We start from the raw sequence: 26,315 nt of genomic DNA on the forward strand, positions 1-26,315 counted from the left end.
CATTACGTATGATCTCTGTGTTTTCTGTGTTTGCATGAGTGTCATTACGTATGATCTCTGTGTTTTCTGTGTTTGCATGAGTGTCATTATGTATGATTTCTGTGTTTTCTGTTTGGATGAGTGTCATTACGTATGATCTCTGTGTTTTCTGTGTTTGCATGCGTGTCATTACATATGATCTCTGTGTTTTCTGTGTTTGCATGAGTGTCATTATGTATGATTTCTGTGTTTTCTGTTTGGATGAGTGTCATTACGTATGATCTCTGTGTTTTCTGTGTTTGCATGCGTGTCATTACGTATGATCTCTGTGTTTTCTGTGTTTGCATGCGTGTCATTACGTATGATCTCTGTGTTTTCTGTGTTTGCATGAGTCTCATTACATATGATCTCTGTGTTTGCATGAGTGTCATTACGTATGATCTCTGTGTTTTCTGTGTTTGCATGAGTGTCATTACGTATGATCTCTGTGTTTTCTGTGTTTGCATGAGTGTCATTACGTATGATCTCTGTGTTTTCTGTGTTTGCATGAGTCTCATTACGTATGATCTCTGTGTTTTCTGTGTTTGCATGAGTCTCATTAAGTATGATCTCTGTGTTTTCTGTTTGCATGAGTCTCATTACGTATGATCTCTGTGTTTTCTGTGTTTGCATGAGTGTCATGACGTATGATCTCTGTGTTTTCTGTTTGCATGAGTCTCATTACGTATGATCTCTGTGTTTTCTGTGTTTGCATGAGGGTCATTACGTATGATCTCTGTGTTTTCCGTTTGCATGCGTGTCATTACGTATGATCTCTGTGTTTTCAGTGTTTGCATGAGTGTCATTACGTATGATCTCTGTGTTTTCTGTTTGCATGAGTCTCATTACGTATGATCTCTGTTTTCTGTGTTTGCTTGAGTGTCAATACGTATGATCTCTGTTTTCTGTGTTTGCATGCGTGTCATTACGTATGATCTCTGTGTTTTCTGTGTTTGCATGAGTCTCATTACATATGATCTCTGTGTTTTCTGTGTTTGCATGAGTGTCATTACGTATGATCTCTGTTTTCTGTGTTTGCATGAGTGTCATTACGTATGATCTTTGTTTTCTGTGTTTGCATGAGTGTCATTACGTATGATCTCTGTGTTTTCTGTGTTTGCATGAGTCTCATTAAGTATGATCTCTGTGTTTTCTGTGTTTGCATGAGTGTCATTACGTGTGATCTCTGTGTTTTCTGTGTTTGCATGAGTGTCATTACGTATGATCTCTGTGTTTTCTGTGTTTGCATGAGTGTCATTACGTATGATCTCTGTGTTTTCTGTGTTTGCATGAGTCTCATTAAGTATGATCTCTGTGTTTTCTGTGTTTGCATGAGTGTCATTACGTGTGATCTCTGTGTTTTCTGTGTTTGCATGAGTGTCATTACGTATGATCTCTGTGTTTTCTGTGTTTGCATGAGTCTCATTAAGTATGATCTCTGTGTTTTCTGTGTTTGCATGAGTGTCATTACGTGTGATCTCTGTGTTTTCTGTGTTTGCATGAGTCTCATTAAGTATGATCTCTGTGTTTTCTGTTTGCATGAGTCTCATTACGTATGATCTCTGTGTTTTCTGTGTTTGCATGAGTCTCATTACGTATGATCTCTGTGTTTGCATGAGTGTCATTACGTATGATCTCTGTGTTTTCTGTTTGCATGAGTCTCATTACGTATGATCTCTGTGTTTTCTGTGTTTGCATGAGGGTCATTACGTATGATCTCTGTGTTTTCTGTGTTTGCATGCGTGTCAATACGTATGATCTCTGTGTTTTCTGTTTGCATGCGTGTCATTACGTATGGTCTCTGTGTTCTCAGTGTTTGCATGAGTGTCATTACGTATGATCTCTGTGTTTTCTGTGTTTGCATGCGTGTCAATACGTATGATCTCTGTGTTTTCTGTTTGCATGCGTGTCATTACGTATGATCTCTGTGTTTTCAGTGTTTGCATGAGTGTCATTACGTATGATCTCTGTGTTTTCTGTTTGCATGAGTCTCATTACGTATGATCTCTGTTTTCTGTGTTTGCATGAGTGTCAATACGCATGATCTCTGCGTTTTCTGTGTTTGTATGCGTGTCATTACGTATGATCACTGTGTTTTCTGTGTTTGCATGCGTGTCATTACGTATGATCTCTGTGTTTTCAGTGTTTGCATGAGTGTCATTACGTATGATCTCTGTGTTTTCTGTTTGCATGAGTCTCAATACGTATGATCTCTGTTTTCTGTGTTTGCATGAGTGTCAATACGTATGATCTCTGTGTTTTCTGTGTTTGTATGCGTGTCATTACGTATGATCTCTGTGTTTTCTGTGTTTGCAAGCGTGTCATTACGTATGATCTCTGTGTTTTCTGTGTTTGCATGCGTGTCATTACGTGTGATCTCTGTGTTTTCTGTTTGCATGCGTTTCATTACGTATGATCTCTGTATTGTGTTTGCATAGGTGTCATTACGTATGATCTCTGTGTTTTCTGTGTTTGCATGAGTGTCATTACGTATGATCTCTGTGTTTTCTATGTTTGCATGAGTGTCATTATGTATGATTTCTGTGTTTTCTGTTTGGATGAGTGTCATTACGTATGATCTCTGTGTTTTCTGTTTTTGCATGAGTGTCATTACGTATGATCTCTGTGTTTTCTGTTTGCATGAGTCTCATTACATATGATCTCTTTGTTTTCTGTGTTTGCATGAGTCTCATTACATATGATCTCTGTGTTTTCTGTGTTTGCATGAGTGTCATTACGTATGATCTCTGTGTTTTCTGTGTTTGCATGAGTGTCATTACGTATGATCTCTGTTTTCTGTGTTTGCATGCGTGTCATTACGTATGATCTCTGTGTTTTCTGTGTTTGCATGAGTCTCATTACATATGATCTCTGTGTTTTCTGTGTTTGCATGAGTGTCATTACGTATGATCTCTGTGTTTTCTGTGTTTGCATGAGTGTCATTACGTATGATCTCTGTTTTCTGTGTTTGCATGAGTGTCATTACGTATGATCTCTGTGTTTTCTGTGTTTGCATGAGTCTCATTAAGTATGATCTCTGTGTTTTCTGTTTGCATGAGTGTCATTACGTATGATCTCTGTGTTTTCTGTGTTTGCATGAGTCTCATTAAGTATGATCTCTGTGTTTTCTGTTTGCATGAGTCTCATTACGTATGATCTCTGTTTTCTGTGTTTGCATGAGTGTCAATACGTATGATCTCTTTGTTTTCTGTGTTTGCATGCGTGTCATTACGTATGATCTCTGTGTTTTCTGTGTTTGCATGAGTCTCATTACATATGATCTCTGTGTTTTCTGTGTTTGCATGAGTGTTATTACGTATGATCTCTGTGTTTTCTGTGTTTGCATGAGTGTCATTACGTATGATCTCTGTTTTCTGTGTTTGCATGAGTCTCATTAAGTATGATCTCTGTGTTTTCTGTTTGCATGAGTCTCATTACGTATGCAGGGATTAAAGTGAAAAAAATTCTTCTGACTGAAAATTTTTTTCAGGCCAAGTCATATTCCTTTAACTTTATTTAAATAGTCGAGACCAATATTGTTTTAAGGGGACATGTTTTAAACCGCTTTAATATTGCCAGTTTGCATATTTTAAAAGCTATTTTAATCTATGAAAAAAAAAATACTTAGCTTGACAAATAATCAACCATCTACATAACTTTTCAGTGCATGTTTTTATTTATCTTATAAGACCAAACAATGCTAAATTATATTAATATATAGTTTGTTTAATGGCAAATCGTTTTGGCTGAGGGCAAAGTGAAGTTTCATAACTTTATATATTTAGGCTATTTAACTTTAACTGTGTAGCCTATTAGAGAGCTGACTAATGTTTGACTGAATTGTTTGCTTTATTTCTCATTGTATAGCTTCTTATAGCCTACATATTAGGCTACTTATACTTTTATGGATATTATTGATAATTAAAACTGACATTTAACAAAAAGCAACAGGGTTGTGTAATGTTATATATTCTAAAATATATAAAATATTCTTTATATATTTTACTATGCATTCTCTTGTATGTGTACATGCATAATAAAATAAAATGATACAACCCTGTCTCTGTTTGTTAAGTTTGTCAGTTTTAATGATCAATAATGTTTCATATTTTTAAAATGAAAACAAAAAGAAGCAGGGTTGGGTTTTATATTGCGTGTTGTTATAAATATATGGAGTGAAGATAATCAATGTGCGTTATCTGAACCACATTTGTGTGGCCATATAGGCCTAGGCCTAATATGTTTATGATAATATGTTCATTTATAAATGAAAAGAGGTGTTTTGTATATATTTCGTTTTATTGTTGATGAAAAGAGGCAGAGTTGTATTTTATACCATATTTCATTTTATTGTTGACTAAAATATACATAAAGAGATAAGCGGAGTAGCCAGAGCGAGATGAGTGACGAAACCAAGATCGGCGCGGATCCGTTTGCAGAATAACCGGACTCGCGTCCTCGGGAGTTCGTTCTCCCGAGTCGAACTTGCCAAGTCCGAACTATCAAGGACGCAAGTCCGAGGTTTGCGTAGCCTATTGGTATTGAGAAACGGCCAATATTGACCCGCGTTCTGTTTTCTATCATGCGCCGTGCACGTTTGCGTTGACGTAATATGCACGCAAACGCACCAGGGTTCGATAGAATTAAGTTGAACGTGAAACCAGACCAACGCTGCGGGGGGCGCAGGGAACAAACTCGCTCGGATTCGCACCGCAGCAAACCAGCTGTAGCCTGACATGCACTTCTCCAAAACTAAGATTAATTGAGTGAACACGGAGCAGTTTTTCCGTGAGCGGGAATTGAAAACCCGGACTGGACCATAAGCGAAGTGATTACAGAATGTTAGAGTGGAGAGAGGAACGTGCTTTCGCTCCGATCCAGGCTTTATCACATCCCCCTCAGCAGGGTGAATACACCTCGTCTTTCCTTAATTTAAGACCTATTCAAACTAAAATTAAGACATTTATCACACTATTTGAGAAATGAAAGCCTATTTACGGCCTTAACATTATGAAAAGTGAATTTAAGACATTAAGGACAGACGGGAACCCTGCAATTGACGGAAATCCGTCATAGACTCGCTGCAATTAACGGAAATCCGTCGTAGCGACGGAGAACTTTAATCCCTGCGTATGATCTCTGTGTTTTCTGTGTTTGCATGAGTCTCATTACATATGATCTCTGTGTTTTTTGTGTTTGCATGAGTGTCATTACGTATGATCTCTGTGTTTTCTGTTTGCATGAGTCTCATTACGTATGATCTCTGTGTTTTCTCTGTTTGCATGAGGGTCATTACGTATGATCTCTGTGTTTTCTGTGTTTGCATGCGTGTCAATACGTATGATCTCTGTGTTTTCTGTTTGCATGCGTGTCATTACGTATGATCTCTGTGTTTTCAGTGTTTGCATGAGTGTCATTACGCATGATCTCTGTGTTTTCAGTGTTTGCATGAGTGTCATTACGTATGATCTCTGTGTTTTCTGTGTTTGCATGCGTGTCAATACGTATGATCTCTGTGTTTTCTGTTTGCATGCGTGTCATTACGTATGATCTCTGTTTTCTGTGTTTGCATGAGTGTCAATACGCATGATCTCTGCGTTTTCTGTGTTTGTATGCGTGTCATTACGTATGATCTCTGTGTTTTCTGTGTTTGCATGCGTGTCATTACGTATGATCTCTGTGTTTTCAGTGTTTGCATGAGTGTCATTACGTATGATCTCTGTGTTTTCTGTTTGCATGAGTCTCATTACGTATGATCTCTGTTTTCTGTGTTTGCATGAGTGTCAATACGTATGATCTCTGTGTTTTCTGTGTTTGTATGCGTGTCATTACGTATGATCTCTGTGTTTTCTGTGTTTGCACGCGTGTCATTACGTATGATCTCTGTGTTTTCTGTTTGCATGCGTGTCATTACGTGTGATCTCTGTGTTTTCTGTGTTTGCATGAGTCTCATTACATATGATCTCTGTGTTTTCTGTGTTTGCATTGTTAACATGTTATTCCCCCTCTACACTGTTCATTACGGCATAAGGTGTCTTTACACTGTGGAATACGGTACAGGGTGTTAGTGGGGAGCGCATGTGCGGTTGAGTGTGCGGGTGCAGGGGACGGTAATGGTGGTTGTATAAAACTTTGCCGTGCACTGAATAAAGTCAGTTCAAGTTATAAACGTTGTGTTTATTTTGAGTAACATGGTAGCAGAGGATGGTTGAATAATGGCAGCCAGTTATAAAATTCCGCCGAAGTTTGATGAAGCCAGGCCATACGAGTGTTGGAAGAATGAAGTTAATATCTGGAAACGACTTACCGATCTCGACAAAAAGAAGCAAGCCCTTGCTGTCGCTTTGGGGCTTGAAGGGAGAGCCCGTGAAACAGCGATGGAAATACCTGCGGAAGATTTGGACAGTGATAACGGTATGGCAACGTTGATGGAAAAGCTGGACGGCGTGTTCCTTAAAGAGGAAAAAGATCGCGCGTATGAAGCCTATTCATATTTTGATGGAATAAAAAAAAATATTTCAGTTTCCATGGAGGACTACATAATTGACTTCGAACAGCGATACAACCGGATGAAAAAGTATAATATGATGCTTCCTGATGCTGTACTGGCTTTTAAGCTGTTAGACACGGCCTGCCTCGACGATAAAAGCAGACAGCTAGCATTGACTGCCTGCACCGAGTTGACGTTCTCCTCCATGAAGTCGGCTCTAAAAAGGATTTTCGGGGGGAAAACGACAGGCTCGTCGTACGGAATTCAAGTCAACCAGGACGTGGCGTTTTTCACAGAACAAAGGCCACAAGGCAGAGGAAAACGGACCACAACATTCCAAAGTGGACAATTTAAGCAGCCATTACAAGGGACTAACCCACTGGATAAGAGATCCAGATGTGCTATCTGCCAGTGTACATTTCATTGGGCTAAAGACTGTCCCCATAAGAAAACTGAACAAGTAAGAGTAACTGAAGATGCAAATGTAGAGGAATGTAACATTACATTGTTTACAAAGGCCACCATCTCAGATGCAGAAATATTTATGACAGAATCATTGGGATCTGCAATTATTGACACTGCTTGTACCCGTACTGTGTGTGGAGAGAAATGGCTGGAAAGCTATATTGATGACCTCACCCAAGATCAAGTGAACCAGTTGAGGCAAACAGAAACTCCCAGTTGCAGACCATTTCGATTCGGAGATGGAAATTTGGTATATTCTACAAAAAATGTGAAACTACCAGCTAAAATAGGACTGACAAAATGCAAAATTGAAACTGAAGTTGTCATGGTTGACATTCCACTTTTGCTGAGTAAAACATCCTTGAAGAAGGCAGGGACCATTTTGGATATGGAAAAGGACAGTGCAGTGATGTTCAAACAATCAATTCCTCTTGAATTTACTAGTTCTGGACATTACTGTGTCGATATCAGAGACAAAGAAAACACAAAAGGTCAAATTGAAGAAGAAGTACTAACAGTGACAGAAAATATGTCTCCAGATGAGAAACGAAAAATCCTTCTGAAACTTCATAAACAGTTTGGTCACGCGACGGTAGACAGGCTACAGAGACTCATTCAGAGTTCGGGAAACAATGACAAAGAATGTTTTACTATTTTACAACAAATAGTATCCGACTGTGAAATATGCCAGAAGTACAAAAAGACAAAGCCAAAGCCTGCTGTGGGGCTGCCCTTAGCTTCGGAATATAACGAGACAGTGGCGGTGGATCTGCACGAGTTGGAGCCAGGTGTGTGGTATCTTCATATTATCGACCACTTCACACGTTTCAGTGCTGGGAACAGTTAAAACGAAGAAGTCATCTGAAATTGTCAACTCTTTCATTCACACTTGGATAAGTGTCCATGGTGCTCCCCAGAGGCTTTACAGTGACAATGGTGGAGAATTCAACAATGAAGAGATCAGAGACATGGCTGAAAACTTTAACATTGAGACAAAAACAACAGCGGGATACAGTCCCTGGAGCAACGGGCTACTAGAGAGACATAATCAAACGCTCACTGAGATAATCCAGAAGGTAAAGCGAGAGAATGGCTGTGACTGGCACACTGCCCTTGACTGGGCCCTCATGGCCAAGAACAGTATGTTGAATGTTCATGGCTACAGTCCATATCAACTAGTGTTTGGGCAAAATCCTAACCTTCCTTCTGTTTTAGTTGACAAACTACCTGCTCTTGAAGGTACAACTATGAGTGCTAGAGTTGGAGAACACATTTCTGCTTTACATGCTTCTAGGAAAGCATTCACTGAAGCAGAGTCTTCAGAGCGGATACGAAGGGCACTGCGTAAACAGCTCAGGCCCACAGACGACATGTATGTGACAGGAGACAAGGTCTATTACAAAAGAGCAGACTGTCCTGAGTGTTTGTGGTAACCCCATCTTTTCAGCTGGTGTGAAGTTAAGACCAGGTCAGACCATAACATTTATGAAACAGAATGGTGGTGGTTTACAGAGAGCCAGAGTTTTAGGCAGAGCAGGCAAAGCCTCTGGAAAATACAAAAACTGGTTTAATTTGCAACATATTGAACCTGATGGCAGTGATGGACAAAAGGAATCAGTAGATATGTCATGTGTTGATAATCTTGACTTTGAATCAACTGATGGGGAGACTGATGTACTCATAACAAAAGACATATCATTTGATGTAGCCAAACAAGAGGAAATTTTGAATTGGAACAAAAACAATGTTTTTGAGGAAGTTAATGATGCAGGTCAAAAGTGTGTCTCTACCAGATGGGTCTGTAGTCTCAAAGAAACTCCCAGTGGTATTGTGCCCAAAGCACGACTCGTAGCCAGAGGTTTTGAAGAGCTTAATATTCACGAGCTGCAGAAAGACTCCCCAACCTGTGCTTCTGACTCTCTGAGGCTATTATTAGCAGTAATCTGTCAAAATAAGTGGCATATCCATTCTATGGACATAAAATCTGCTTTCCTACAGGGTATGCAGTTGTCCAGAGAAATATATGTCCGGCCCCCTCCTGAAGCTGGAAAAGAAGATATTCTATGGAAGCTAAACAAGTGTGTTTATGGCCTTGCTGATGCATCACTATATTGGTACAACAAGGTGAAAGCAATCATGCTGAGTACAGGTGGTAGAATGTCTCAAGTAGATCCAGCAGTATTTTATTGGTTGGATGAACAGTGTAAGGTCAGTGGAGTACTTGCATGTCATGTTGATGATTTTCTATGGGCAGGCTCAGAAAACTTCTCAACAGATGTGATCCCCACACTGAAGTCTGCGTTCCATGTTGGACGTGAAGAACATACAAATTTCTGCTATGTGGGAATGGACTTTGTCACTATTAATGGTATAGTTCATGTTCATCAGCATACTTACATTGAAAACCTACAGCCTATTCACCTGCAAGCAGCACGTGCAGTGCAGAGAGATGCTTCTCTTAATGAGACTGAAAAGGAGCAGCTTAGGTCGAAAATAGGACAGATACTGTGGGTTGCAAGACAAACCAGACCAGACATTATGTTTGATGCAAGCAGCTTAGCGTCAAATATGAAAGATGCCACAGTTCAGTCTATTCATGAGACAAATAAGGTCATTAGAAAGATTAAATCCGAAAAGGTGACACTCAAGTTTCAGCATTTGGGAAATAATGATGCCCTGAACTTCATCGTTTTCAGTGATGCTTCCCTTGGAAATCTCCCTGATGGTGGCACACAGGGGGGAACATTGATTGGTCTCATGGGAGAAGGAGGAAAGTTTTCTCCTCTCTGTTGGCAATCTAAGAGAATTCGACGTGTGGTAAGGAGTACTCTGGCAGGAGAAACTCTGGCCCTGTCAGATGGAATCGATAATGCTGTTTTCTTGGCTACCCTCTTTTCTGAGCTCACAAGTGGAAATGCTGAGCTGTTTGCTCCTCCTTTGATCTGCATTACGGACAATCACTCTCTGTTTGATGCCCTTAAGTCAGCAAAACAGGTCACAGAGAAACGTCTTCGACTGGAAATAAGCAGTATAAAAGAGCTAAATACAGAGTAAAAGGGTAAAGAAGGTACTCTGGTCAGACACAAAAACTCAACTCGCTGACTGTCTTACCAAAAAGGGAGCGTCTACTCTGGTGTTATTGAAAACAGTCAGTGAAGGGCTGTTGGACCTATGGAAAGTACTCAGTTAACTACTGTGAATAAGCTTAAATAAGGGTACATGTGTTCAATTGTATGTGAAACATTTATTTATTTATTTTTTTGTTTTGTTTTGTTTAAAGTATAGGGAGATTGTTAACATGTTATTCCCCCTCTACACTGTTCATTACGGCATAAGTTGTCTTTACACTGTGGAATACGGTACAGGGTGTTAGTGGGGAGCGCATGTGCGGTTGAGTGTGCGGGTGCAGGGGACGGTAATGGTGGTTGTATAAAACTTTGCCGTGCACTGAATAAAGTCAGTTCAAGTTATAAACGTTGTGTTTATTTTGAGTAACAGCATGAGTGTCATTAAGTATGATCTCTGTGTTTTCTGTGTTTGCATGAGTGTCATTACATATGATCTCTGTGTTTTCTGTGTTTGCATGAGTGTCATTACGTATGATCTCTGTTTTCTGTGTTTGCATGCGTGTCATTACGTATGATCTCTGTGTTTTCTGTGTTTGCATGAGTCTCATTACATATGATCTCTGTGTTTTCTGTGTTTGCATGAGTGTCATTACGTATGATCTCTGTGTTTTCTGTGTTTGCATGAGTGTCATTACATATGATCTCTGTGTTTTCTGTGTTTGCATGAGTCTCATTACGTATGATCTCTGTGTTTTCTGTGTTTGCATGAGTCTCATTAAGTATGATCTCTGTGTTTTCTGTTTGCATGAGGGTCATTACGTATGATCTCTGTGTTTTCCGTTTGCATGCGTGTCATTACGTATGATCTCTGTGTTTTCAGTGTTTGCATGAGTGTCATTACGTATGATCTCTGTGTTTTCTGTTTGCATGAGTCTCATTACGTATGATCTCTGTTTTCTGTGTTTGCATGAGTGTCAATACGTATGATCTCTTTGTTTTCTGTGTTTGCATGCGTGTCATTACGTATGATCTCCGTGTTTTCTGTCTTTGCATGAGTGTCATTACGTATGATCTCTGTGTTTTCTGTGTTTGCATGAGTGTCATTACGTATGATCTGTGTTTTCTGTGTTTGCATGAGTGTCATTACGTATGATCTCTGTTAGGGTTGGGCGGTATTTCGGTAATATCGTATCCCGCGGGGTCTTAAAATAGCAACGGTATCAGTTTCAATACCGTCATTACCGGCACTTATATATAATAAATAAATATAATTTATTCAATGCCTAAAAATGCTTATGTAGTTGTCATCAAGTGACAGTGTGGAGGAGAGAGAGAGAGAGAAGGGAGAGGCGGTAAATACTGACTAGGCAATTTGTAAATGTTGCAATAAAAAAGGTGACCGCGAGAGATGGAAACACCTCTAACCTAATGTTGCATCTCCGAAACAACCACCCACTCACTGCTGCGAAGATGCATTTTGCCCCGAGTTCATTAAATAAGCGCATTCGTTTATATTTGTTAAAATATTATAATGTTGTTTTTTTTTACGTTGATAATGAAAACTGAACAGCACGAGTAAGATGGGATGCATCGGGAGTCAGACATTGACCACTTAATTAAGTTTCATTTTGTAAAAGGCCTTTCTTTAAAGTGAATTTCGTTTTGTATAAATTGTATCCTAATTTTAATAATTTTTTTTTATCAACCAATAATAAATAAGAATCAAATATAGCAGACAACATAATCATGACATGATCGTGCGCTGGCGCGCCGCGGTCACTTGCATTGAAATCTCATCATAAATTAACCGAAACTCAGTGTATGTCTCACAGACATGAAAGATATCTAAATAAAGCTTGACATTTCATTAAACGAAACAATTCAAAATGAAAAGAAATAGGCCACTCGCTGATTATTTAATCCATGATGTGCATTTCTCTCTATGCGCGTTCTATACGGAAATGGCGATCATCAAATTAAACGAAACTATTCCAAACGAAAAGAAATCGGCTAGCCTACTCTCTGATTATTTAATCCATGATTTGCATTTCTCTCTATCGTTCAATATGGAGATGGCGATTCGTCAATTTCTTTAAACGAAACAATTCAAAAGGAAAAGAAATATAGGCAGCACTCTCTGATTAATCCATGATGTGCATTTCTCTCTATACGCGCGTTCACTACGGAGATATCTATCGTCAATTTCTTTAAACGAAACAATTCAAAAGGAAAAGAAATATAGGCAGCATACTCTCGGATTAATCCAGGATGTGCATTTCTCTCTATACGCGCGTTCACTACGGAGATATCTATCGTCAATTTCTTTAAACGAAACAATTCAAAACGAAAAGAAAAAGGCTAGCCTATACCTTCTGATTATGTAATCCATGATTTGCATTTCTCTCTATATATGCGCGTCCACTAGGAGATGGCGATCGTCAACTTAATCTTTGCAGCACTGACAGAAAAGTTGTATTAATAAAAATCAATGGACGCGTGTCACCGGATTTACAAATGCACTTCTGGCTTGTTGCTTGTTAATTTAATTTAAATGAATTAATAAAATGAATACAATTGTCATAATTAAAATAATTAAATATTATTAATTGTCCCATTTTTGCTCATTTATAAATAGTATTTATATCTACCACCCCCTGAGCACCTGGGTTAAACAATTATTTGGCGCCACCATATTATAACGGCCCACGTATTAAAAATAGTCGAGTCTAAATAGGGCTACGGCTCATATTACATTTAATGCCGTCAACAGGGATCAGACACAACGTGCACGGGTTGGCCTTGATTTTTTTGTGTGTGTTTTTTATGCCCGATCTGGTATTCAGTTTCTGAACGGTGTAGACACAAGCCAACAGTTTGGTGACGCTGTCTGAGCCTTATGTCATAATTTTTAATTAGTCACGGTAATACCGTATACCCCGGTAAAATAGGGAGGAGGTTTGACGGTATCAAAATTTGGATACCGCCCAAGCCTAATCTCTGTTTTTTCTGTGTTTGCATGAGTCTCATTACATATGATCTCTGTGTTTTCTGTGTTTGCATGAGTGTCATTACGTATGATCTCTGTGTTTTCTGTGTTTGCATGAGTGTCATTACGTATGATCTCTGTTTTCTGTGTTTGCATGAGTGTCATTACGTATGATCTCTGTGTTTTCTGTGTTTGCATGAGTCTCATTAAGTATGATCTCTGTGTTTTCTGTGTTTGCATGCGTGTCATTAAGTATGATCTCTGTGTTTTCTGTTTGCATGAGTCTCATTACGTATGATCTCTGTGTTTTCTGTGTTTGCATGAGTCTCATTACGTATGATCTCTGTGTTTTCTGTGTTTGCATGAGTGTCATTACGTATGATCTCTGTGTTTTCTGTTTGCATGAGTGTCATTACGTATGATCTCTGTGTTTTCTGTGTTTGCATGAGTCTCATTACGTATGATCTCTGTGTTTTCTGTGTTTGCATGAGGGTCATTACGTATGATCTCTGTGTTTTCTGTGTTTGCATGCGTGTCAATACGTATGATCTCTGTTTTTTCTGTTTGCATGCGTGTCATTACGTATGATCTCTGTGTTTTCTGTGTTTGCATGAGTGTCATTACGTATGATCTCTGTGTTTTCAGTGTTTGCATGAGTGTCATTACGTATGATCTCTGTGTTTTCTGTGTTTGCATGCGTGTCAATACGTATGATCTCTGTGTTTTCTGTTTGCATGCGTGTCATTACGTATGATCTCTGTGTTTTCAGTGTTTGCATGAGTGTCATTACGTATGATCTCTGTGTTTTCTGTGTTTGTATGCGTGTCATTACGTATGATCTCTGTGTTTTCTGTGTTTGCATGAGTGTCAATACGCATGATCTCTGTGTTTTCTGTGTTTGTATGCGTGTCATTACGTATGATCTCTGTGTTTTCTGTGTTTGCATGCGTGTCATTACGTATGATCTCTGTGTTTTCAGTGTTTGCATGAGTGTCATTACGTATGATCTGTGTTTTCTGTTTGCATGAGTCTCATTACGTATGATCTCTGTTTTCTGTGTTTGCATGAGTGTCAATACGTATGATCTCTGTGTTTTCAGTGTTTGCATGCGTGTCATTACGTATGATCTGTGTTTTCTGTTTGCATGCGTTTCATTACGTATGATCTCTGTATTGTGTTTGCATAGGTGTCATTACGTATGATCTCTGTGTTTTCTGTTTGCATGAGTCTCATTAGTTATGATCTCTGTATTGTGTTTGCATGCGTGTCATTATGTATGATCTCTGTGTTTTCGGTGTTTGCATGAGTCTCAATACGTATGATATCTGCGTTTTCAGTTTGCATGCGTGTCATTACGTATGATCTCTGTGTTTTCTGTGTTTGCATGAGTGTCATTACGTATGATCTCTGTGTTTTCTGTGTTTGCATGAGTCTCAATACGTATGATCTCTGTGTTTTCTGTGTTTGCATGAGTGTCATTACGTATGATCTCTGTGTTTTCTGTGTTTGCATGCGTGTCATTACGTGTGATCTCTGTGTTTTCTGTGTTTGCATGCGTGTCATTACGTGTGATCTCTGTGTTTTCTGTTTGCATGCGTTTCATTACGTATGATCTCTGTATTGTGTTTGCATGCATGTCATTACGTATGATCTCTGTGTTTTCTGTTTGCATGAGTCTCATTAGTTATGATCTCTGTATTGTGTTTGCATGCGTGTCATTACGTATGATCTCTGTGTTTTCTGTGTTTGCATGAGTCTCAATACGTATGATCTCTGTGTTTTCTGTGTTTGCATGAGTGTCATTACGTATGATCTCTGTGTTTTCTGTGTTTGCATGAGTGTCATTACGTATGATCTGTGTTTTCTGTGTTTGCATGAGTCTCAATACGTATGCTCTCTGTGTTTGCATGAGTCTCAATACATATGATCTCTGTGTTTGCATGAGTCTCAATACGTATGATCTGTGTGTTTTCTGTGTTTGCATGAGTGTCATTACGTATGATCTCTGTGTTTTCTGTGTTTGCATGAGTGTCATTACGTATGATCTCTGTGTTTTCTGTGTTTGTATGCGTGTCATTACGTATGATCTCTGTGTTTTCTGTGTTTGCATGAGTGTCATTACGTATGATCTCTGTGTTTTCTGTGTTTGCATGCGTGTCAATACGTATGATCTCTGTGTTTTCTGTTTGCATGCGTGTCATTACGTATGATCTCTGTGTTTTCTGTGTTTGCATGAGTCTCATTACGTATGATCTCTGTGTTTTCTGTGTTTGCATGAGTGTCATTACGTATGATCTGTGTTTTCTGTGTTTGCATGAGTCTCAATACGTATGCTCTCTGTGTTTTCTGTGTTTGCATGAGTCTCATTACATATGATCTCTGTGTTTGCATGAGTCTCAATACGTATGATCTGTGTTTTCTGTGTTTGCATGTGTCATTACGTATGATCTCTGTGTTTCCTGTGTTTGCATGAGTCTCATTACGTATGATCTCTGTGTTTGCATGAGTGTCATTACGTATGATCTGTGTTTTCTGTGTTTGCATGAGTGTCATTACGTATGATCTCTGTGTTTTCTGTGTTTGCATGAGTCTCAATACGTATGATCTCTGTGTTTTCTGTGTTTGCATGAGTGTCATTACGTATGATCTCTGTGTTTTCTGTGTTTGCATGAGTCTCAATACGTATGATCTCTGTGTTTGCATGAGTCTCAATACGTATGATCTCTGTGTTTTCTGTGTTTGCATGAGTCTCATTACGTATGATCTCTGTGTTTTCTGTGTTTGCATGAGTCTCAATACGTATGATCTCTATTTTCTGTGTTTGCATGAGTCTCAATACGTATGATCTCTGTGTTTTCTGTGTTTGCATGAGTCTCATTACATATGATCTCTATATTTTCTGTGTTTGCATGAGTGTCATTACGTATGATCTCTGTGTTTTCTGTGTTTGCATGAGTGTCATTACGTATGATCTCTGTTTTTTCATGAGTGTCTTTAGGTATGATCTCTGTGTTTGCATCAATGTCATTACGTATGATCTCTGTGTTTGCATGCGTGTCATTACGTATGATCCCTGTGTTTGCATGCGTGTCATTACGTATGATCCAGTGCTTTAAGTGGGCCGGTACGCGCCGGTACTCAGTACCGCCACTTCCAAATATAGCTCTTGAGCGACCGCCACCTCTCCGTGCGCCCAGAACGTGCTTTTAGCGTACCGGTACGCTCATTTGCACATATGTTTTAATCATTTGGCTGCCCTGCCGCTTTTCAGGGCGCCCTTCACAATGCACGGCACGCTTCCATATTCGTCCCAGCGAGAGCAGAGACTACATTACCCATACACCCTTGAGTTTTACAAGTGAAAAGAGCATGCGTTGCTTTTGCCCTTGTCAATTGCTACGTTTACATGGACACAATCGGAATGAAATCAAAACGATTGATGAATCCGAACAAGGTGTTTACATGAATGATAAATAAAGTAATCGGGTTGATGTGCGCGTTTATATGTCACAAGTTTCAAATCGGATCTGATTTTTTGACATGCTCAAACTGCACGAATATACAGAGTTTCCCGCTGTTCGCGCATAAATATTCTCCTCTATTGGTTCTTTATTTGTTTTAAACAGCAGACGTAATATTAATTCGTCTCTGGTCATAATTTAGAGCATATTAACCGTTTTGCCGTGCTGATCACGCAGTAAAAATGCCTCTCCCCGCGGCCAAAACCAGACATCTGTGGTGGATGAGAATCCACAACAAGGACTGGTGGGACGTTGTCCTGCTTCACTTCAAATACGCGCGAGTAAAATGAGAATTTTAGAATGACGGGAAACTTATTAATATGACACTTTATTCAACAGGAAAAACAGCTCGTAAACCAACCCTTTCAATCATATCGAAATGTCATTCGGATCGAGCTCAATCGGATCGATTAGGGTGTTGACATGAGGGTTTTTTAGTCCGATCGAGCCGTAAATCCGATTATAAGTGTCCATCAACCATGGTGTCAACTCAACGTGGTCCGGAGAGGGTGTGTGAAACGGGGAAAAGAAATGAACCATAGCAAGACTCATGTTTATGTTCTACTGTTCTATGGTTATTATGTTATTATGTTTTATAATTTATTTTATGTACATTTTGTTCAAAATGTTTTAAATACCCTTTTGCACATTTTATTTATGTTCAGTAGCTCTTTCTAGCTCAAGCAAATCCACAATTAAATTATTTTTTATAAGGTCGTCTGTTGACTGCTGTAAATAAAACCCCTTCAATATAGTTGTTGTTACCCGAGGGGAGTCAGCAAAAAATAAATAAAAAAATAATAATAATAATAATAATAGAGTACCGGCACCTCTTTTGGGCCACTTAAAGCACTGGTATGATCTCTGTGTTTGCATGCGTGTCATTACGTGTGTTTGCATGCGTGTCATTACGTATGATCTCTGTGTTTGCATGCGTGTCATTACGTGTGTTTGCATGCGTGTCATTACGTATGATCTCTGTGTTTGCATGCGTGTCATTACGTGTGTTTGCATGCGTGTCATTACGTATGATCTCTGTATTTGCATGTGTGTCATTACGTGTGTTTGCATGCGTGTCATTACGTATGATCTCTGTGTTTGCATGCGTGTCATTACGTGTGTTTGCATGCGTGTCATTACGTATGATCTCGGTGTTTGAATGCGTGTCATTACGTATGATCTCTGTGTTTGCGTCATTACGTGTGTTTGCATGCGTCATTACGTATGATCTCTGTGTTTGCATGCGTGTCATTACGTGTGTTTGCATGCGTGTCATTACGTATGATCTCGGTGTTTGAATGCGTGTCATTACGTATGATCTCTGTGTTTGCGTTATTACGTGTGTTTGCATGCGTCATTACGTATGATCTCTGTGTTTGCATGCGTGTCATTACATATGATCTCTGTGTTTGCATGCATGTCATTACGTATGATCTCTGTGTTTGCATGCGTGTCATTACGTATGATTGTGTTTGCATGCGTGACATTACGCGTGTTTGCATGCGTGTCATTACGTATGATCTCTGTGTTTGCATGCGTGTCATTACGTATGATCTCGGTGTTTGAATGCGTGTCATTACGTATGATCTCGGTGTTTGAATGCGTGTCATTACGTATGATCTCTGTGTTTGCGTCATTACGTGTGTTTGTATGCGTCATTACGTATGATCTCTGTGTTTGCATGCATGTCATTACGTATGATCTCTGTGTTTGCATGCGTGCCATTACGTATGATCTCGGTGTTTGCGTCATTACGTGTGTTTGTATGCGTCATTACGTATGATCTCTGTGTTTGCATGCATGTCATTACGTATGATCTCTGTGTTTGCATGCATGTCATTACATGCATGTCATTACGTATGATCTCTGTGTTTGCATGCATGTCATTACGTATGATCTCTGTGTTTGCATGCGTGTCATTACGTATGATCTGTGTTTGCATGCGTGTCATTACGTATGATCTGGGTGTTTGAATGCGTGTCATTACGTATGATCTCTGTGTTTGCGTCATTACGTGTGTTTGTATGCGTCATTACGTATGATCTCTGTGTTTGCATGCATGTCATTACGTATGATCTGTGTTTGCATGCGTGTCATTATGTATGATCTCTGTGTTTGCATGGGTGTCATTACATATGATCTCTGTGTTTGCATGCGTGTCATTACATATGATCTCTGTGTTTGCATGCGTGTCATTACGTATGATCTCTGTGTTTGCATGCGTGTCATTACGTATGATCTCTGTGTTTGCATGCGTGTCATTACGTATGATCTCTGTGTTTGCATGCGTGTCATTACGTATGATCTGTGTTTGCATGCGTGTCATTACGTATGATCTGTGTTTGCATGCGTGTCATTACGTATGATCTCTGTGTTTGCATGCGTGTCATTACGTATGGTCTGTGTTTGCATGCGTGTCATTACGTATGATCTCTGTGTTTGCATGCGTGTCATTACGTATGATCTGTGTTTGCATGCGTGTCATTACGTATGATCTGTGTTTGCATGCGTGTCATTACGTATGATCTCTGTGTTTGCATGCGTGTCATTACGTATGGTCTGTGTTTGCATGCGTGTCATTATGTATGATCTCTGTGTTTGCATACGTGTCATTACGTATGATCTCTGTGTTTGCATGCGTGTCATTACGTATGATCTCTGTGTTTGCATGCGTGTCATTACGTATGATCTCTGTGTTTGCATGCGTGTCATTACGTATGATCTCTGTGTTTGCATGCGTGTCATTACGTATGATCTCTGTGTTTGCATGCGTGTCATTACGTATGATCTCTGTGTTTGCATGCGTGTCATTACGTATGATCTCTGTGTTTGCATGCGTGTCATTACGTATGATCTCTGTGTTTGGATGCGTGTCATTACGTATGATCTCTGTGTTTGCATGCGTGTCATTACGTATGATCTCTGTGTTTGCATGCCTGTCATTACGTATGGTCTGTGTTTGCATGCGTGTCATTAGGTATGATCTCTGTGTTTTCTGTGTTTGCATGCGTGTCATTACGTATGGTCTCTGTGTTTGCATGCGTGTCATTACGTATGATCTCTGTGTTTGCATGCGTGTCATTACGTATGATCTCTGTGTTTGCATGCGTGTCATTATGTATGATCTCTGGGTTTGCATGCGTGTCATTACGTATGATCTCTGTGTTTGCATGCGTGTCATTACGTATGATCTCTGTGTTTGCATGCGTGTCATTACGTATGGTCTGTGTTTGCATGCGTGTCATTACGTATGATCTCTGTGTTTGAATGCATGTCATTACGTATGATCTCTGTGTTTGCATGCGTGTCATTACGTATGATCTCTGTGTTTGCATGCGTGTCATTACGTATGATCTCTGTGTTTGCATGCGTGTCATTACGTATGATCTCTGTGTTTGCATGCGTGTCATTACGTATGATCTCTGTGTTTGCATGCGTGTCATTATGTATGATCTCTGTGTTTGCATGCGTGTCATTACGTATGATCTCTGTGTTTGCATGCGTGTCATTACGTATGGTCTGTGTTTGCATGCGTGTCATTACGTATGATCTCTGTGTTTGAATGCATGTCATTACGTATGATCTCTGTGTTTGCATGCGTGTCATTACGTATGATCTCTGTGTTTGCATGCGTGTCATTACGTATGATCTCTGTGTTTGCATGCGTGTCATTACGTATGATCTCTGTGTTTGCATGCGTGTCATTACGTATGATCTCTGTGTTTGCATGCGTGTCATTACGTATGATCTCTGTGTTTGCATGCGTGTCATTACGTATGATCTCTGTGTTTGCATGCGTGTCATTACGTATGATCTCTGTGTTTGCATGCGTGTCATTACGTATGGTCTGTGTTTGCATGCGTGTCATTACGTATGATCTCTGTGTTTGCATGCGTGTCATTACGTATGGTGTCTGTGTTTGCATGCGTATCATTATGTATGATCTGTGTTGGGCAGGTCAATAAGTCAGAATGGGTGATGCTGGGAAGTCCCAGACGTGCTCCAGTTTGTGCAAATTTAGGATCTTTTACTTACAGATTGCAAACACCCAACAATACGTTGGTTTCGTATTCGTAATACTCTGAAAATAGTGTGCTGAAGGAAAAGAGTCCAGTGAATTTTCGAAGCGTGTTTTTTTGGACTACTATGTCCACAACCAACAGCACTACACTAATTTTTGAGAAGCTTGTGTTGGCTTTCTATTGACTTTTTCAGTTCTAGAGAATTTAGTTACAAAAAAAGTGAGAGGCCGAAGCTGCCATAGCAGTTTTAAAATGTATGAACCAAAAAGTGAAGTAATAATAATTTTTTTTCTATTGAAACATTTTCTTTTGAATTAGGTACAGGACATTGCTGAACTTTTTTTAGGCTTTTTTTTTTTTAAATCACCGCTTTGAACTGTTTTGCTACTTGAGATGTGTTTCTTTAAGTCTTTAACACAATAACATTGTTGCAGTGTCTTACTCCACTTAAAGCTGTCCGTCATCAGCGAATCGCACACATAGACTCGTACTCTACTGCAACTATTCATTCATATTCAGGGCTGTTTCAAGGCCATATGATATGTGGGACTAATCTAAAGTGTAGAGACACAGAGAATAGTCTAACATGTGTCCTGTCTCACATACACCCTCATAGAAACATTCCTCCACAACACCTGGGGCCTGTTTCAATAAGGAGGTTCAACCAACTCTGAGTTAAAACTTGAACTCTGAGACTACCCTGAGATGGGAAACTCTGAGTTTTCGGTTTCAGAACAGCTGAATTGAGCTAGTTCAATCAACTCCGAGTAGGTTGACTCTGAGTTAAGCACGTGCCCCACGACTATGAAAAGCCATGATCAAAGGAGCTCCGAAATTACGAATCACCATGGCAACAGCACCTGACAAAAAGACGTCCACATGTTCTGAGTCAATACACAAGTATAATTTTTATTCACTGTTATATTATCCGGTGAAAACTTCCAGAAAGGTAAGTTATTGAACTAATACTCATTTTCATGGTATCCCACAGGCAAAAATTAAATAAAATAAATAAAACTAAGCAACTAAAAATGAACAATAAATTCATAATTCAATCAGTTAAATCTTTAAGCATAAAAGATTTATGGCTGCAGGCTACATGACTTTACAAACATTTTACATATTAAATAAATATAATTCAGTGTCTATTTTAATGTGCAGCAGCTGTTTTCACATAGTATAATGCTCTTTTCACATAATTAAATGTTCTCTAATCCAACCTGTTACATTTCCTAATTAGGCTAATGAAATGAACATGTTGACTTCTACTGGGCCAACAGCAAGAAGGCAGAGGACCTGCAGAACCACTGATAGATGAAGAGGAGATACACAATACTGTCAAGTCAAGTCATCCTCATTTATATAGCGCTTTTAAAATGTAGATTGTTTCAAAGCAGCTTTACAGAGAAAACATATAATTTAAGGTAACAGAGGTTGGTTTGGTTTTATAGTGGCTCTTGAAAAATGTTTTTTCCAGCTAAAGTTAGTTTTGATTGATTCACTTCCGTCTCAATGATCATTTGTTATTAAATTAGGGGCCGCTAAGACGACACCGTTCTCTCTAAACAGACTTTAAACGTGAACCTGTGATAGACGCTGATGGCGTTCACATGTTCATTAAGAATTGATTCTATAGTTATGTGTACTGGAAGAATATTTAAATCCAACAGGAAAAAGAATAACTGTTTCTTTTGTATTTGTAGGAAATAAAGATGACCAAAATGACCATGATAATTTGTGTGTATTTAACAGCTGTGGAGGTCACGGCATATATCTCAGACTATCCTTCCATTCCATACAGTAATCGGTTTCATTTTTTCAGGAGGTGAGATGATGGGATTATGTGTGTCATCAATGCATCAAAACACATTGGAAATCTTAAAGGAAAATCTAATTATAATGTTACTTTCAGAGGTCACAGCTAGATGTTATCAAAGGAACGTCATTTATCAGATTATCCTCATTTAAACCGGTTTCTCCACCACCGTCCTGCAATCCTTTGAATCTCCTCTTTGATGGATCTCATGCGTTTGTGTCGAGGAAACAACACACAAACTCTCAGAAAGAGCGTGAGAGTGAGGCACACTTTCCTTCCTGCTCTGATACAGCAGCTTTACTAATGTGCTCTCTCCGATGTTATATAGAAAAATGTGCAATTAATGAATGTACTGCACTGCAAAAAATGCTTTTCTTACTTAGCATTTTTGTCTTGTTGTTTCCAGTCAAAATATCTAAAGATTATTAAATCAAAATGCATTTACTAAAAAATAAACTCTAGGTTTATATAAGAAAACCTGCTCCTGACCCGGTTAGGTTCACAGATTAAGTTACCATGCGAGTATACGTTACCCCTCTTTCAGAAACGGGCTTGACTAACTCTGCTCTCTAGGGTTTGACATACCTCCCATTCTGAAACGTAAAACCCAGAGTTTGCCTCATTTCAGGGTTAACATACTCAGAGTTTTCACTTAACCTCCTTTCTGAAACAGGCCCATGATCAAGTTAGTTTTATGTGCAAAATATGCCTTTATAACAATAGAGCTATTTATTCTCAAAGCTCTTAAGTTGAGTTGTAGATTGTGAATGCGCTGAAGCACAAGACTGCAATTGGTAATTTGTCAAATATATCTCACCGTTTTAAAAAGCAGGAGCACAAGATTAAAATACCATGAATTAACCAATAATGAATTTAGCCTAGACCGTATACGATGTACATTTCTATTAAAAACTGAGACGCATAGTCGCATACAGTCCGGTCTGAAAACCTACAATATTTAGCATTATTACTCATTGTTATGATAAAAGTGTGGTTTTGAAGGACTGAAGCTGTTTCACGCGACTTGTTTTCATCTGCGGCCCAGCAGATCACGTGTAGATCGGCGACGAGTGACGTACTTCCGGTAAGCAGAGCTTACGTTAAATAACTAGCTAACATGCTATTCTACAAAACACACGTAAACAATAAATGTAAACCTACTGCAAATAAATAACCTGTCAAAATGGTTTATTTAGACACTTCCCGCTAGTGCTCGTTTCAGAGGAAAAGGTGCGCGTGGAGGTTTCGGCGCGCCTGACACACACAGATACACACCAGATGAAACATACCGCCAATAAAACCGATTGGCCCAATGCACAATATAGAATAAAACAGTGGCACGGTGCAGTGGTTCACAGATGAGAGAGAGAGAGAGAGAGAGAGAGAGAGAGAGAGAGAGAGAGAGAGAGAGAGAGAGAGAGAGAGAGAAGGGGGAGAGCAACATACGAATGCGGGCCGCGTTTTCTTGCTGCGGCCGGTATTTTCCAGCTCGTCCCCGTCGCTCTCCGTGTCCCAGGTGGAGTCATATTCACACACCAGATCGTCGTCCATCCCTACAGGTTATATGAGTGATGATGCATGTGATGAAAGCCCGGGGGTTTGATGAGAGTCCGCACGGCTCCATTGGATGTGCAGATGATGATGTCCGCGCGCGCGCTGCTCGCTCACTGACTGCGCTCGTCATCACTCACGCCCGCGCGCGCTGCTCGTCGAAGAAGCCCTGTATGCTGAGTGTTATACAGTGACCTTCTTTTGCTGTTGTTGTTGTTGTTGTTGTTGTTATCATTATTACAGGGGTGTCAAGCTCAAGCTTCACCTTATGGCTTGTTTAAAAAAAAATTATTTACCTTTAAATTTATAGATTTGATCAATAAATTATTTATAAATAGTAATTTAGTAATTTAAACACATTCCTCACATTCTTTCAAGATTCAAAATAACTCACAATTTCATGCCTAAACCTTTTATTTCAGCTCAAAATATCTTACATTGTGTGTCTTTGCCGGCCTCTTGTTGAAAAAATATAATACAACATGATATTTCATGACTCTTGCCACTAGATGGCCTCATAGCTCTATTCTGAGCAAATGAGTTGTTCCGTTCGGTCCTAAAGTCATTTCTCTGCAGTGTACATTCAGAAAGCGTGCCACACAAGTAAAGTGTAAAGTGTAGAGTGAAGCACACAAGTGAACTGCAAAGTGAAGCCGTTTGCCCCCGCTGGCTGGTCCCAGTATAGCCCGCCTCCCCATGAAGTCTAACGGACGCGATGAAAACTAAACAATCAAATTTCACTTCAAATAAATTTTTTTCAAATATTTTTCTGTCATTTTAGGTAGTTTTTATCATGCTGATATAAGTTTAACGGTGCATCCCTATTCGCATACTATCCATCCTAAATAGTATTCGAAAGTAGAATTAGTAAGTCCCAAATCGTAGTATGTTGAAATGAGTGTTCCAAAGGTACCCGGATGGTCTACTATTTCCGGTCAGAATCCGAAGTGCAGTTCGACGCACACTCTAATGGCTAATATTGCCCACAACCCATTGCGCATTGGACAAGGATTAGTTTAGAACTACAAACACGAGTAAAAAGTTTTAAAAAAACTACAGACATGGAGGATGTGCGAGTCCGGCGGTTATGTAGAGATAAAGAAGTTTGAGAGTGATTAACTATCAGTATCTAACCTGACGAAAATGTATTTATGCAATGTTGTCCACATTATATTTAGACTGCAGCAGCAGTGTGAACTTTTGGAAAGATACGTTTAGCCACTCTGGTCCAGCGTTCACCACTGCGCAGATTCTTTATTTCAGACTCTAGTCCATCACTGCGCAGACTCTGGTCCAGTGTTCACCACTGCGCAGACTCGGGTCACGCATTCACCACTGCCCAGACTCGGGTCCAGCATTCACCACTGCACAGACTCAGGTCCATTGTTCACCACTGCGCAGACTCAGGTCCATCGTTCACTACTGCGCAGACTCTGGTCCAGCGTTCACCACTGTGCAGTCTCGCGTCCAGCGTTCACCACTGCGCAGACTCGGGTCCAGCGTTCTCCACTGCGCAGACTCTGGTCCAGCGTTCATCACTGCGCAGACTCAGATCCAGCGTTCACTCCTGCGCAGACTCGGGTCCAGCGTTCAGTACTGCGCAGACTCGGGTCCAGCGTTCATCACTGCGCAGACTCGGGTCCAGCGTTCACCACTGCGCAGACTCGGGTCCAGCGTTCACCACTGCGCAGACTCTGGTCCAGCGTTCATCACTGCGCAGACTCGGATCCAGCGTTCACTACTGCGCAGACTCGGGTCCAGCGTTCGCCAATGCGCAGACTTGGATCCAGCGTTCATCACTGCGCTGACTCGGGTCCAGCGTTCATCACTGCCCATACTCTGGTCCAGCGTTCACCACTGCGCTGACTCGGGTTCAGCGTTCACCAATGCGCAGAATCGGGTCCAGCGTTCATCACTGCGGTGACTCGGGTCCAGCGTTCACCACTGCGCTGACTCGGGTCCAGCGTTCACCACTGCGCAGACTCGGACCCAGCGTTCATCACTGCCCATACTCTGGTCCAGCGTTCATCACTGCGCAGACTCTGGTCCAGCGTTCATCACTGCGCAGACTCGGATCCAGCGTTCACTACTGCGCAGACTCGGGTCCAGCGTTCACCAATGCGCAGACTTGGATCCAGCGTTCATCACTGCGCTGACTCGGGTCCAGCGTTCATCACTGCCCATACTCTGGTCCAGCGTTCACCACTGCGCTGACTCGGGTTCAGCGTTGACCAATGCGCAGAATCGGGTCCAGCGTTCATCACTGCGGTGACTCGGGTCCAGCGTTCACCACTGCGCTGACTCGGGTCCAGCGTTCACCACTGCGCAGACTCGGACCCAGCGTTCATCACTGCCCATACTCTGGTCCAGCGTTCATC

The 26,315-nt window shown here is 40.2% G+C and overlaps 1 protein-coding gene across 1 annotated transcript in view; it reads right to left on the reverse strand.

Moving 5' to 3' along the window:
• LOC143724576 (opioid growth factor receptor-like) overlaps window positions 1-24,186 on the reverse strand; it is a 36,077-nt gene extending 11,891 nt beyond the window's left edge. The window contains exon 1 of the mRNA XM_077217740.1: window positions 23,833-24,186. Within this exon, the coding sequence (XP_077073855.1) occupies window positions 23,833-23,937 (105 nt within the window). The 5' untranslated portion in view covers window positions 23,938-24,186. The remainder of the gene's footprint in view (window positions 1-23,832) is intronic.
• Between the last annotated feature and the right edge of the window lie 2,129 nt (window positions 24,187-26,315).

Source organism: Siphateles boraxobius, unplaced genomic scaffold (genome assembly GCF_051911475.1).
Source record: "Siphateles boraxobius isolate OS27281-9 unplaced genomic scaffold, OSU_SipBor_1 76, whole genome shotgun sequence".
NCBI lineage: Eukaryota > Metazoa > Chordata > Actinopteri > Cypriniformes > Leuciscidae > Siphateles > Siphateles boraxobius.